Source organism: Grammomys surdaster, unplaced genomic scaffold, assembly GCF_004785775.1.
Source record: "Grammomys surdaster isolate TR1022 unplaced genomic scaffold, NIH_TR_1.0 125849, whole genome shotgun sequence".
In the NCBI taxonomy this organism is placed as follows: domain Eukaryota; kingdom Metazoa; phylum Chordata; class Mammalia; order Rodentia; family Muridae; genus Grammomys; species Grammomys surdaster.
The window spans coordinates 1-13,074 of record NW_021620675.1 but is presented as its reverse complement, the minus strand read 5'-3'; the positions used below and the strand labels follow the sequence as shown (position 1 = coordinate 13,074).

The 13,074-nt window shown below is 41.0% G+C and overlaps 1 protein-coding gene across 3 annotated transcripts in view; it reads right to left on the bottom strand.

Moving 5' to 3' along the window:
* Chd1l (chromodomain helicase DNA binding protein 1 like) overlaps window positions 1-2,269 on the bottom strand; it is a 48,092-nt gene extending 45,823 nt beyond the window's left edge. For 2 of the 3 annotated variants that reach the window (XR_003714188.1, XM_028789724.1), the window contains exon 1: window positions 2,161-2,269. Coding sequence is in view for 1 of the 3 variants with exons in the window: in XM_028789724.1 (XP_028645557.1) it covers window positions 2,161-2,269 (109 nt within the window). In the remaining 2 variants the exon portion in view is untranslated. Of the gene's footprint in view, window positions 1-1,857; window positions 1,959-2,160 lie in introns of those variants that run through there. The other variant, XM_028789725.1, reaches the window with a different exon arrangement.
* Between the last annotated feature and the right edge of the window lie 10,805 nt (window positions 2,270-13,074).

Below are 13,074 nucleotides of genomic sequence, written 5' to 3'. Positions count from 1 at the left end.
CCCCCTCCCGCTCCCTCTTTTCTTTCTTTCTTTCTTTCTTTCTTTCTTTCTTTTTTTTTGTAGGCATAAATTATTTCATGAACACACACTGGAAAGAAAGGCCAGGTTTTCAATGGATTGACAACTCTGAATACTGTATTTATTCTAGTGAACAGAAAGGGCAACTGTAAGTTGCTGTCAGGGCTGTCCAGGAGATTCCCAGAGCATACAGTGCCATTGACCTTGGTTGCACGCCCAAAGGTGGAAGGTAAAGTCCCTATTGCTGAAACACTATGGACTTGAGAAACAGGAATCAGAGAGCCCTGAGCTGTGACTGGCCTGACTATCATCTTCCTTAGGGCTGGCTTTCATGGTACCAGAACACACAATGTGAGTGTCCAAACAGGGGAAGCTACTAACAGTCTTCCCCAATCATGATACCTATGAACCACATCACTACCACATGGCACACTAACCATAAGGATGCAGTAGTGGCATGATACCTTGGTGGTAACAACAACTCTCTCAGTGGACATAAGACCTGCTTAACAGGAAGGAGGACATGCCTGACACTGGAAACCAAGCTAACCGCTCACTGCTGCTGAAGTACTGGTGACCGGAAGAGAAGGTACATCCACTGATTTACTAACCAGCATCAATAAACCTAACAATCTACTGACACTTGTTCTTAGACCTACAGATATGGGCAATCCTCATCCCCATCAAGGAAGCTTTTCTTTACAACAGATTGAGATCCTTAGAGAAAACCACAACCAATCAAAATGCAGAGTTGCGGAACCCAGTCCCAACTGATACATCCACAAAACACTCCCACAACTAAGGCTCAAACGGCACTGAGGAAGAGGAGACAGAAAGTTTGCAGGAGTCGGTGGTGGAGACTCTGCTGTGAAATTGTGTCTCCAAGTAACACCAGACGTTTCCTCCACAGTCTCACCAACATGACTGCCCACACATGTGGATATTTGAGCATGCCAAAATGGACAGAGAGAAGCCCTTGAGGTTTCAACCCTACACAAAGAACAATAGGCAACTAAGAAAAGCTAAGAGAAAAAAAGGGAGTCTTCTCTAGGGAAGAGCACACCAACTGGCTGTCCAGTGCCATGGTCAGCCCTGAAAATATACATGCAAGTGACATTAAACACACTGAACAAGTTATATTTAAGAATATATATATATATGGGGGGGGGAGGGAGCCAAAGATTTGAAGGAGAAAATGGAAGGGGGTTTGAGAGTGTTTGAAGGAAGTAAAGGGTGTGTGTGTGTAACTATAATCTCAAAAATAAAAATTTTAAAGTTGAATATAAAAGAAAAATATTGATATGAACTGCTTGTCTTTCTCTTCAGCCTCAGCATCAACTGTCCCTCCTCTAAAGATAAGGTCTCTCTATAATATAGCCCTGGCTGTCATAGAACTAGCTATGTAGAGCAGGCTGGCACCGAGATCCACTTGCCACTACCTCCCAAGTGCTGGGTTTAAAGGCGTGCGCCACCCCCTGAAAGAAATGCACATTGTGTTGCCTTTCCAAACCCTCACCTTTTGGTGGTACTTGGCACGTGAAAGTAAAGTGCTTCCTTATACTTTCAAAAAGCACTTATCCGCTAGCTAAGAAACTAGTCCAAGGGCCGGTATTTATTTTGCTTATCTGCTCCCCATTTCCCACCGTACGCTCTGCACAGCGATAAATAACGACCACATGGTGACAACTGGTGAGCCATTATAACTTTCGGTTAAACCAGCACCACATCAGATACATAAGGAGTCTAGGAATGTTGAATAAAGAGGACGCCGCGGGATGCGGTGGCTCCGGGTCCACTAGGGTCTGCACACTTAGTTCTCCACATCTGGAATCTACAAACCTGAGGTCTCCACATCTGGAGCCTACACACCTGGGGTCTGCAACATCTGGGGTCTCCACATGTGGGATGCCCACACATGGGACTCGCAGTGGCAAGTGGCCTTAACGTGAAACCACAAGAGGTAAAGGACAGCTTTGCGAAGTCTCGCGAGCTGCAACAAGTGAGTGCGCATGCCCGTCGGCGGGGAACCGAAGACTGGGAGGAGCTAGAGCGGCAAGGAAGCTCCTGGCTCCCCGCGTAGGCCTGAGCCACCGCGCACCTTCCTGGCTCCCGCCCGCCCCTGGGCCTCCCCGGCAGGCTCACCAGTCAAGCCCCACTGCTGTAAGTCCTGCTCCTGTACCCGCGTCCGCAGCGGCTCCGGTCGGTGCCCGGCCCGTAGCGCCTGTAGGAAGCGCGGCGAGCCGCCCGCCATCCCGAGAGGCCCTGCGCCTTCGCTCCCGCGCACGCCGAGTGCAGCGCGCCGCCACCAGAGGGCGCAGCTGGCGCGCTCTCCCACGCCGCAGAAGCACGCAGGTGCGGAAGACGCTGGTCTAAGTCAGCTTCTGCTACTAGGTCTTAGAGGCTGTCCTTGCTAAAAGCTCTGACTCCTAACTTGGGTTCCGTGGAGCTAACAGCAGGTTCAAAGCTTGGCAAGCCCGCCTCTTAATTTCTTATCTGTCTCCTTTAAACTTTGGGTCAGATTCCTGAGCAGCTTTTCATGTTTTCAGTTAAGATGCGTATGCCTAAAATATGGTGCTAAAAGGCCTACGAGTCCTACATTTATCTAACCCTTTTCCTCCTCATTTATGACTGAAAACCCGAAAATAAGATTAACTTTATCTCTTAAGACACGTTAGTGACAAGACACATTCAAAGAAAAGACCCTGATGGTACATTCCTGTAATCTCAGACTGGGGAGGCTGAAGCAGGAGAATTTGTAAATTCAATCTAGTCTGGCTTGCATAGCAGGAAGGTGTCAGTAAATAATAAATATCAAATCTCAGTTAGCAGAATGCTTACCTCGAATGTACCAAGCCCTCGGGTTGGTCCCCAGTGCCTCATAAGTTGGGCATGAGGGTGAGCACCTGTAATCTTAGCTCTGGGGAGATAGCAGCAAGAGGACCAGAAGCTCAAGGTCATCCTCAGCTAAGTTTGAAACCAGCTTAGGATGCATTAAACTTTGTCTTAAAACTAAAGTGTGAGAGAGCTTTTCCCTCCCTCAAGATTCCAAGAGTAGCCATGCAAACAGAACATCTATGTATGATAAAAAATAATGGCCGTGTTGTTCTATGAAGGACCAAGGCTGGCCCCACTATACAGAAGTAGCCCTCTAATGGCTAAGAGACTTTACCCATCCTGTTAAACAGACTTCTCCAGGAGCACGCAGAAGCAGACCAGAGGTACTTATCAACCAGATCAAGAGGTGAGGTGTCAGATACACCAAGGTCACTGAATCCCTCTGGGATCAAGTCACCGCTAGTATTACATTGAGTACATCGGGATTAAAGATTAACTAAAAGCAAAGAAACCATTCTCAGTGGGTACTGGAAGATTTTTTGTTTACAATATGAAATGCTACTGGGATCTTCCAAGAATATAGTGTGTTGTCTGTCCCTGACCAGTAGAACTGAGCATACTTGCCCCTGTTTTCCCAACAGAACTGTATTGAATACATTCCTTTCTTCACTGTCAGTTTTTCCATTTGATTTTGGGGGGAGGGGCAAATGGCTGGATTTGGTTTGTTCAGAACCCCCCAAATCAGAACTCTGGCAACAATTCTGGCCATACTCTTGAATCCCCAAGTCACCTGAAATGCTCACCAAGGGCTTGGCTTTGAGAGCCAGTTGTTATTTAACCTCGGACTATCATGTGCCTGATTTCCCCTGTGCTGGGGAAATCAAGAGTTCAGTTAACAGTCCAGGCAGACAGTGCTGAGGCTGTAGCCTGAGGCACTCCAGGGCTCCTGAAGTACTCTCCCTCATGTGTAAGCAGGTTCTTCACTTAAGTACAGAAAACAAGTTCAGGAAATGTCTGTATGAATCGAAGTTTGAGGTTTTGTTTTTTTGTTTGTTTTTGTTTGAGAACGTAGATGAGAGAAGAGTATCAATTTAAGGTTAAGATATTTTGGCCTTAAGCATGATTTAATTAGCTGTTTGATGTAGTTCCCCTGAGATGGCTCAGAGGATAAAAATGCTTGACCTGCATGCCTGAAGACTTAAGTTACATCCCTGGGACCACATGGTAGGAGGAGAGAATTGACTCTCACAGGGTTATCACACACACACACACACACACTGTGTTATACATTCTTCCTCTCAGTCCGATAATAAATAAAATTAAAATTCCAAAGTAGGAGATTAATGCTGAGCAATCAGTGTGTCGTAGTGGGGCTGGACTGACCTGTCCGCCAGCTTGTCTATGGCAATGCTTCCTCAAACCCTGTGAGGAACAAGTGACTTTCAAGGGCTTTTCTGGAGTGATTTTGCACTGAAAAGGTATTTTTTAAGTTAGTTAAATAGTATAACAGAAAGCCTCAATTCACTAATACAAATAGTTAAAAATAAGTCAGCTAACTTGCTAACCCAAGGCTGTCACAGAAGATGCAGGGAAACAAAGGTCAATTGAGTGCTCCAAAGATCCTCGGGCTGTAGAAGATAGGGAAAGTGCCCAAGGGTAAATTCCTTAAGAACGAGAACATTATTGAAACACCCATCTGTTCCTGTGATGTTTTAGCCTTCTCAGGAAAAACTCCCACCAAAGGGCCCAAGGACTTGCTAATTAAATTCTGCCAGGTGTTGAGCTGGCTCAGATAAAATTCACACTGGGTCCCAAGGCCACAGAAACCAGGGACAGTTCTTGTGAGATCCGTTTACACACATTACAGATGTTTGAAACAGCCAATTGTGTATGACTGTGCCACAACCCCTTCCTCCCCCCACCCCCCGCCTTTTCCTTTAAATATCCTGAGCTGTTAGATCTCAGCGTCGAATCCTCTGTCTGCAATGTGAGACACGTTTCGATCCGAAGCTTCGTATAGTAAAGATCCTGACTTATGTTATTACAGCAAGAGTCTCTGGAGTGTCTTTGGGGGTCGCATCGTACCTGAGTCTATTTTTGGTTCTGGGAAGTCTTTCAGCACCTAGTCTCTCTGTCTCACTTCACTCTTTCCCTCAGGTTCTAATCTGTGAAAATGTCTGCTAAAGCAGTGCTCTCAACCACTTGCCCCTTATTCAAAAGCGCTCCTATTTTTTTCTAGCTTAAAGTAATCCAGAGATAAGAATCTAGCTTTAAACAAAGCAGACTGCTGATCTGTTGACTCTAGCATTTAAAACACAGCTAAGGAAAAAAAAAAGGCAGCTGGAAAATTCCAGGTCTGAGAATGAGGTAACATGAGAGTTTTACTCTGGATCATATATGAAATGAATCTATAGAGGGCAAGTCTAAGAATAGAGAACATATGGTTAGTCAGTTTACCCATCAACTCTTCAAAAATAAGACATAGATGATAAACTGTTTCTTATTAAATACAAATTGTCATCAGCTAAGCACAGGAAGAGCTTGCTTAAACTTTGTTATTAATCAGTGACAGAAAGAATTATTGCTTTGGGATTATGATGAACTTGTAGAGAAAAAGATAGATGGGAGATGTTTAGTCGAGTATGAGTTTCAAAAGAATCGCAATCAATAATCCTTTGTAATTCCTTTTGTGTAATGAGTTTAGTCTGTTCTTGAAGAATCTGTTCTCGTGCAGATTGTTTTTAGAGAGTGTAACTTGTGGCTATGAGGCAGTCTTTTTTCTTACATGGAGAACTTTTGTCTTAGATGGTATAAAAAAATCTAAGAGAAAACTAAAGTTGTTGAAGCTTGCCCCATCCACCAAATGCATGTTACGTGTCTGTATGTAAAATGGTTGGAGCTTTGTACCATCTGCCCAATGTGTGAGTGTGTGTGTGTGTGTGGCATATATACACACATATTTTAATACATGTGCGTACATGTGTGACATACAAATATAGATGTGTGCACATATACATATATGTACATATATGTAAGTGGCCTTTTGAGACAAGAGTCTTGCTGTGTAGTCTAACCTGGCTTTGAACTCATGATCTCACTTCCACAGCTTTCTGGGGTGCCAGGATTGAGGGCATGTGCCACCACACACATGATGGACTATCATTCAGTCATTAAAGGAAAGAAATTCTGTCCTTTACAACAACATGAATGAGCACAGAAGGCTCGTGTTAAATAAAATGAAGCTGGCACAGAAAGACAAACACTGAACATTCTCAGTTAAATCAGACACCAAAAATCTTGGTGTCATAGATATAGAGGGTAGAATATTGGATACTAGAGTGTCTTAGTTACTTTTCTGTTGCTGTGACAAGACACTAAGACCAAGGCAACATACAGAAGGAAGGCTTGATTTGAGATTCTGGTTCCAGAGGGATAGCAATCACGTGGCACTCACATCTTAAACTGAAAGCACAGAGATCGAGTTATCAAACTAAAAATGTGAGTCTCTAAGTTCTCAGAGTCTTCTCCAATGACATACTTCCTGCAACAAGGCCATGCCCCCTAGACTTCCTCAAACAGAGCTGCCAGCTGAAAGCTATCTGGGGTATCCCAGGCACATAGAAAAGAGATGGAGTAAGGATGGAGGTAGGGTAGTGAGAGGGACAGGGTTACAGATGCATAGGAAGAGCAATCTTAAATATTCTTTTGCACAATGAGGTGCCAGTGCTTGACAAAAATTAATTAAAGATTTCAAATGAACCAATAGAAATAATTATGAGTATTCCCAGCAGAAAGAACAGATGTTTGAGGTGCTGAAAATGCAAATTTCTTTGTTCTGCTCATTAGACATTGTATGCACAACTGAAATGTCTCAACATATTGATTATGTTTGCATTATGGTTACTAAACAGTGCCTGCCCCAGTTAAGCCAGGTGCCTGGAAGCAATTTCAAATGTAAGACCTGTGTTTGTTAAAACTTTGACACACAGGGAAGATAATCCCTGAGTGGGCAAATCGAGGCACAGAAAACTTAAGAAACATGATGGTGATTCTCATGAGTCAGCCTTAACTGGAAGATAAATCGAGTCCTAACCTGGGTTATACAATCATATTCATTTTAATTCTTCCTCTTATTCCTCTGCAGATAAAGGCAAGCATCTGGCAACAGCAACTCAGTGAGATTAGTGGTCATTAAATTACCCCTTTGATAACCGTAGCATTTGCAGCTCCTATAAAACAAGCATGATTAAGCACAGGTCACCTCCAGGTTATGTTTGCTCTGTTGAGTAACAGTAGCTCACTGGCAGCATCCAGTGAGTCAGACACAGGCTGTAAAGGCTGCAACCACAGAGAAAACTTGGTACAGATCTTTACTTTTGGACTGAAGATGATGTCAGTGCCCTACAATGAATGAGATACTTCAGTTTTCCTTTTCAAGAAAGGGGAAAACTAACTTTAGCATGATTATACATTTTTGGCATCAAATAATATATAATGGATTTTGAGAGTGTTTGGTTGTTTGGTTGACTGGGTTTTTTTTTCTTGTTGTTGTTCTTTATTTTAATTTTTTGTTTTGGTTTTGGGGTATTTTATTTTATTTTATTTTATTTTTTTTGAGACAAGGTCTCTCTACATAATCCTGGTTGTCTAGAAACTCACATTGTAAACCAGGCTTGTCTCAAACTCACAGAGATCCACCACCTACCTCTGCCTCCTGAGTGTGGGATTAAAGGCGTGCACCACCACATCCAGCTGACATATAATATATTTTAATAGGCTATCTTTTATTTATCCTATGATAGTTTCACACCTGTAGACAGTGCACCTTAATCATATCCCCTCCATACACCAAGACATCTCCCTCTCTACTTCCTGCCGTCCTCTTCCTCCTCCTTTTTGAAATCCATTGAGTCTAATTAGTGTTTCCTGATGGAATGCAGTGATCCTGTTGACTTCATCTTGTGCTGGTCTTATGCATTGAGCTCATATGGCCATACCATATCCAAAAGACAGCATTTCACAGCACCCTTGCCCATTAGATAGTCAGAAGGCAGTTTAACAATGTGAGCACTTAGTAGGGCTACAGTTTCCTAGATTTTCCCACTGGGGTCTTTTGACATTCCAAACCACAGACTTTTTTGGCCAAGTGTGAATTCCCTCCTGTAGAGCAGGTCTTAAATCCAATCATATATATATGATTAAATCCAATCATATATATGAAGGTTACCCTGGCAACCTTCATACCTTCACTGACCAAAATCTTCAGTGACCAAATCTTGTCTGTTAAGGAAAAACAGCATATAATACATTAAAAGCCCAGTCACTTCAGAGAATCGATCCTCTTTAGTAAGGGCACTGCACTGGAATATTATCAAGTAAATGTTTGAAGACATAGCCTGGATATTTGAAGCAGCTCTGAACTGAGACCTACCCTCTGGACTTGCATTTGCCTGGTTTCTTTTTTCCCTTAATGCCTTTGACTATCATTCCTTGCCATCAAATTAGTTTTATACAGTTTCACGTTCACTGTTCTTTGTTGAGCAGTGGTCTATGTGGTCCACTTTACTAGCTACTGAAAAAGTCTGAGTTTGTTGACTTTGGAATTTAGCTTTTCAAGCATATTTCCACATAAAGAGCAGGTTATGTAAATAGTAAAGTTCAATGAAGGCAAATTGGTCCCCGAATGTCCTTGGGCACTTGTTTCTCTAACCAAGACCACAACCGTAAGGATTCTTCCAGCCTTCTTTTTCTTTTTCCTAACCAGCAGGAACCCTAAGATGTCCTATGCCTTTACTGCATAGAGTCTGAATCTTAGGTTTGAAAAGTGAACACGTTTGGTACATACATTCCTATGACACAGCTAGAATTTGGAGCTCAGAGGTGCTCCCATCTTCAGCCCCAGAACCGTCCAGAAATCCTATGTACAATAATCTTTATAATCAGGCAGTTTAAAGCCTGTGTGACATAGTCATTTAAATGGGTGGAAATAATGTCACCTATCCTATCAGGTGAAAGTTTGTTTTACAAGAAACTAAAAGTGAATTTGAATGTCCAAGGGTAGTGTGAAGGACCCAAAGACTTTAGTTGACAATCGCTCAGTGTCTGAATTTCACCAGAGAAGACAATGAAATTGGAAGTTAAGCTTTATTGTCGAAGTTCAATGGGAATCTCATTAGCTGTGGGGGAGGGAGAGTGTCCATGGAGATGGTAGTTTCCCTATTTTTATAGCTTATAGGTGTGGATGCTGAACACACGGACACGCACTAATGGGCTCATGGATAGCCAGGTTTGACACATTACTTATTTTCCAGTGTCCACGTTCTCCTCTGTAATGTGGTTGAGTATCCAAGCCCTCACTCATGTGACTTTGATGCCTTCACAGTGGGAAGAGCCTGTAGATTTCCTTTTTGTAATGTGAATGGATGGATGTGTTGTATATGGCGAGCAGAGGAGTGAAGCTGGGGTACTGCAGTTGCTCCATGAGAGAGCCCAATCCATCCAAACCCAGCTCGTCTGTGTCCATTTGTCTGTTTCCTCATTCCTTCATCACCCTCAGTCAGGTCTATCTCTGGAGCTATGCTAAAGGCAGCAGTTTTACTATAGCATGAGTTGAAGTTTTAAATATGCTAGCTTAGATTAAAACTATCCTAAGCAGTAAGGGTTGTGCTGGTAAAACTTTCCTATGCCAGTATAAACTTATCTCACTAAAAGGTATACATACATATAACTCTGGAATTAGTATGGTTATCATATAGTAAGAGTCCTTTCCTATATTGACTATATATGGAACAGTTTCAAAATGTTCACTGCTAATGCCAATCTAGGTACGTGCCAGCTCATATATTCACTTCAGGTAGGTAATATTCTACTCATTTGCAAGGTTGTTGGTTTTGGTTTTAGTTTTTAACATTTATTTACTTATTTGTATAATGTGCACATGCCATGGTACGTGTGGAGATAAGAGGACCACTTGCAGGAATCTGTTCTCACCATTTACGACATGGGGCCCAGCGATGGATTGATCACAGGTTGTCAGGCTCGACTGTGAGGGCCTCTAGTGCACTGAGCTCTATGAGTGAGTGGGCTCTATGTCCCTTCAGAAGTGATAAAATTAATGAGAAATGTTGACCTCCTGAAAACTGCTTAGTGGTGCAGTCTTCATGGTCTGACAGTTGCAGCGAAACTCCAGCTCACTCGCAAGTTGCGGTATATTCAGTTTTGCTCACGAGTATGTGCAGCTGCTTCTGCAGGAATCTTGCAGGGAGTTGATGGGCTTACAGAGCTTACACTTGGGATAAAAGCTGGCAAGTCACACTCCAGGAAAGCACACAGTTTCTCTCCACTTAGGATGTAGGAGCATTCTGGTTCACTTCTCCAGCTCTGAATAAACTAACCTTTTGTTTTGCAGTCTTATGAGGGAAACATATTTCATGGTATGAAATTTCTTTGGCTACTTATCTAGTTGAATACCATTTGATAAACAATTTTTTTTGTTTAAAAAATGATTATCCAATTACTTCATTTTTTTGTTATGATCAAACATTTTAGATCTTAATCCTTTGGTGAATATGTTATAAATATGTTTCCATGTAGAAAATTATGACATTGCTTTGATTTATCCCTTGTTAAGTGCCCCTTATGTGGAGAAGTTTGGATTTCTATGTGTAAAACTATTTTCATAGTTACTTCTTTTTTAATCTTTTTATAGCTTTTGTCTTTTAGTAATAAAATACTTTTATTACATCAATGTTTTCTTAATTATTTATTTAGGGCTTTTGCTTTAAACATTTGTCGCTCAGGTTTGATTTTTATTTTTTATAAAATCAAACTCTAATTTATTTCTGGAGTAGGTAGCAATCATCTTTTATCCCAGGGACCTAAAACAACATCTTTACTGCTGTCCCACCTCCCTTATGGATGAATATGTCCCCAGCAGTTTTACTATCTGCTGTACTTTCTCCATACCAATACCACATCGTTTCAAACACTATAATGTTGTGATTTCTTTTGAGACACTTTTTTTCAGTTTTTGCTTAAAAAATATTTTAATACATTTTTTCTCAAATCTTCAGTATAAATCTGATAATCATCAAAATACATTTTAAAAATCCCACTGGAATTTTAACGAAGCCAACTTGACATTACTAAATAATGTTAGAAGAAAGGGAGACTTGATTGTTGTCACAGTATTGAAGTTCCTGATTGAGACTACAGTACATCCTGCTCTGTGAGTTTTGGACTTTACTGTTTTCCTCATAAAGTTTTTGAATATTTCTCTTTGGACTATCCATAGGAACTTTATAGTTTTGCTTGCTATTGTCAGTGAGCCCATATTTGCTTACACTTTCTGGTTGGTATAGATGAAAGTCATAGAGTCATGTATGTTGGTGTTTTCTGTGATAGCTGTGGTTGGGGTATTGTCAGGAGCTTATTGAGTCTACAGTAAGCAGCAGGAAGACAGTGGTGTATCAGATTAGACACCTGCACCGATTTGAGGAAACTAGCCAAGGCTGCCTCAGGAACTAATAATTAGTCGGAGCCTCTGAGCCACGGAGGGTCCCAAGCAATACATATTTTGAGGGAGTGTGACTTTTGCAGAGAAGGTGTGTTTAGCTAGTCTGTTGTTTTAGTAGGTCTTTTTTGTTTGTTTGTGTTTGTTTGTTTATTTTTGAGTGGATTTTGGAAAATAGGGTTTAATTTTGGACAAGTGAACACAGGTAGTAACTGTATGGAAGTTGACAGATTGTCCTTTCACTTGACTAAAAATGGTTACCTGAAAGACAGCCACTGTTGGCTTGTTTGGGTAGGGGTTTAGGACCATATAGATGGCCACAGATAAACTTTGAAAAGTCAATCGAGTAGAGACTTTTGAGGGTCACTCTCAAGTACTTAAGTACTCTTAGTACTCTTAGGTATTTGTTAGATCATTTGTAGGTGAGTTAGGATCACAATTAGGGGACATTTCCCTCTCTATTGACATTCTCCCTATATAATGTGCACTGATTAAAGTCCAGTCTTTGGAGACTCCATGACCGTCCTGAATAAGAGGAAAAGTGACTTACCAGAAAGACCCAATAGTTCCCTGGGTGTTGATTGATCCCAGAGGTCAAGGGTCAGTCTATCAGCTATCCTTCTTGAGTGACTCATCTCCATGGGGTAAGTCTATAAGCTTTAGCAGACAATTCTATCAGTTTGTACTTTAACTTGTACGTAATATTTAAATAAAGCTTTGATTAAAAAAAAATCTTGATTTGTTTGTTGTTGTTATTGCTCTTGGGTGGTTTTCCAAAGTGGTTAAAAAAGCCTAACACATTTACCAAAAACACAAGTAATTATCTTCATTGAGTATACATTTTCATATCTGTAAGTCACATTTTGTAAATGTTACTGTGAATGGGTCAATATAACCTTAGGAACTTTAGTAAACTTTAATCATTAACCATACCTTATCTTTTAAGTTTCATCCTCTATAAACATTGTATAACTTAGGTTTCCTGTGAATTGGCTTTATACTTTTGGGGGAACTGTTTTCATTTTTAACTTACAGGAAAAAAATCTTATATAAAGTATCTTTACTTAAAATATTTGCCATTTTCATCAAAAGTATAATCTTCTATAATACCCCTTTAATATCTCTCTTGCATACTTACTTTTTTAAGTTTATTTTTTTAATAAAGAAAAGTTGATTCTAAATTACATACATAGCACAATGTAGCAAATTAAGAATATCTGCACATGTATTGTTACGTCTATAAGATGCTATGTCGAATTTCAAGAATTAACTCATAAAAGGTGGGAGGGGGCTAGAGAGATGGCTCATTGATTAAGAATCCTGTCTGCTCTTCCAGAGGTCATGAGTTCAATCCCTATCAACTACATGGTGACTCACAACCATCCTTAATGTGCCCTGATAGCATGCAGGTGTACATGCAGGTAGAGCACTCATATACATAAAACCAATAAATAAATGAAATGTTTTATAAAAGTAGAAGGAGCCTTGTGGGATATGATGGAGCTGGTGATGAAGGAGCAGAGGTGGACCCACAGACACCTGGTGCCCCACGTGTTCACTGCAAGAATACAGAGAGCAAATGTCTTCAGTGTCTAAAACTGCAGTTAACATTTAAAACCTTTGGCAGCTCATAAATCATGAGACTATGACAATTATGGTGTGTGTGATCTGAAGAATGATTTCTTGCAGTCATTTTGGTTTTGATATGA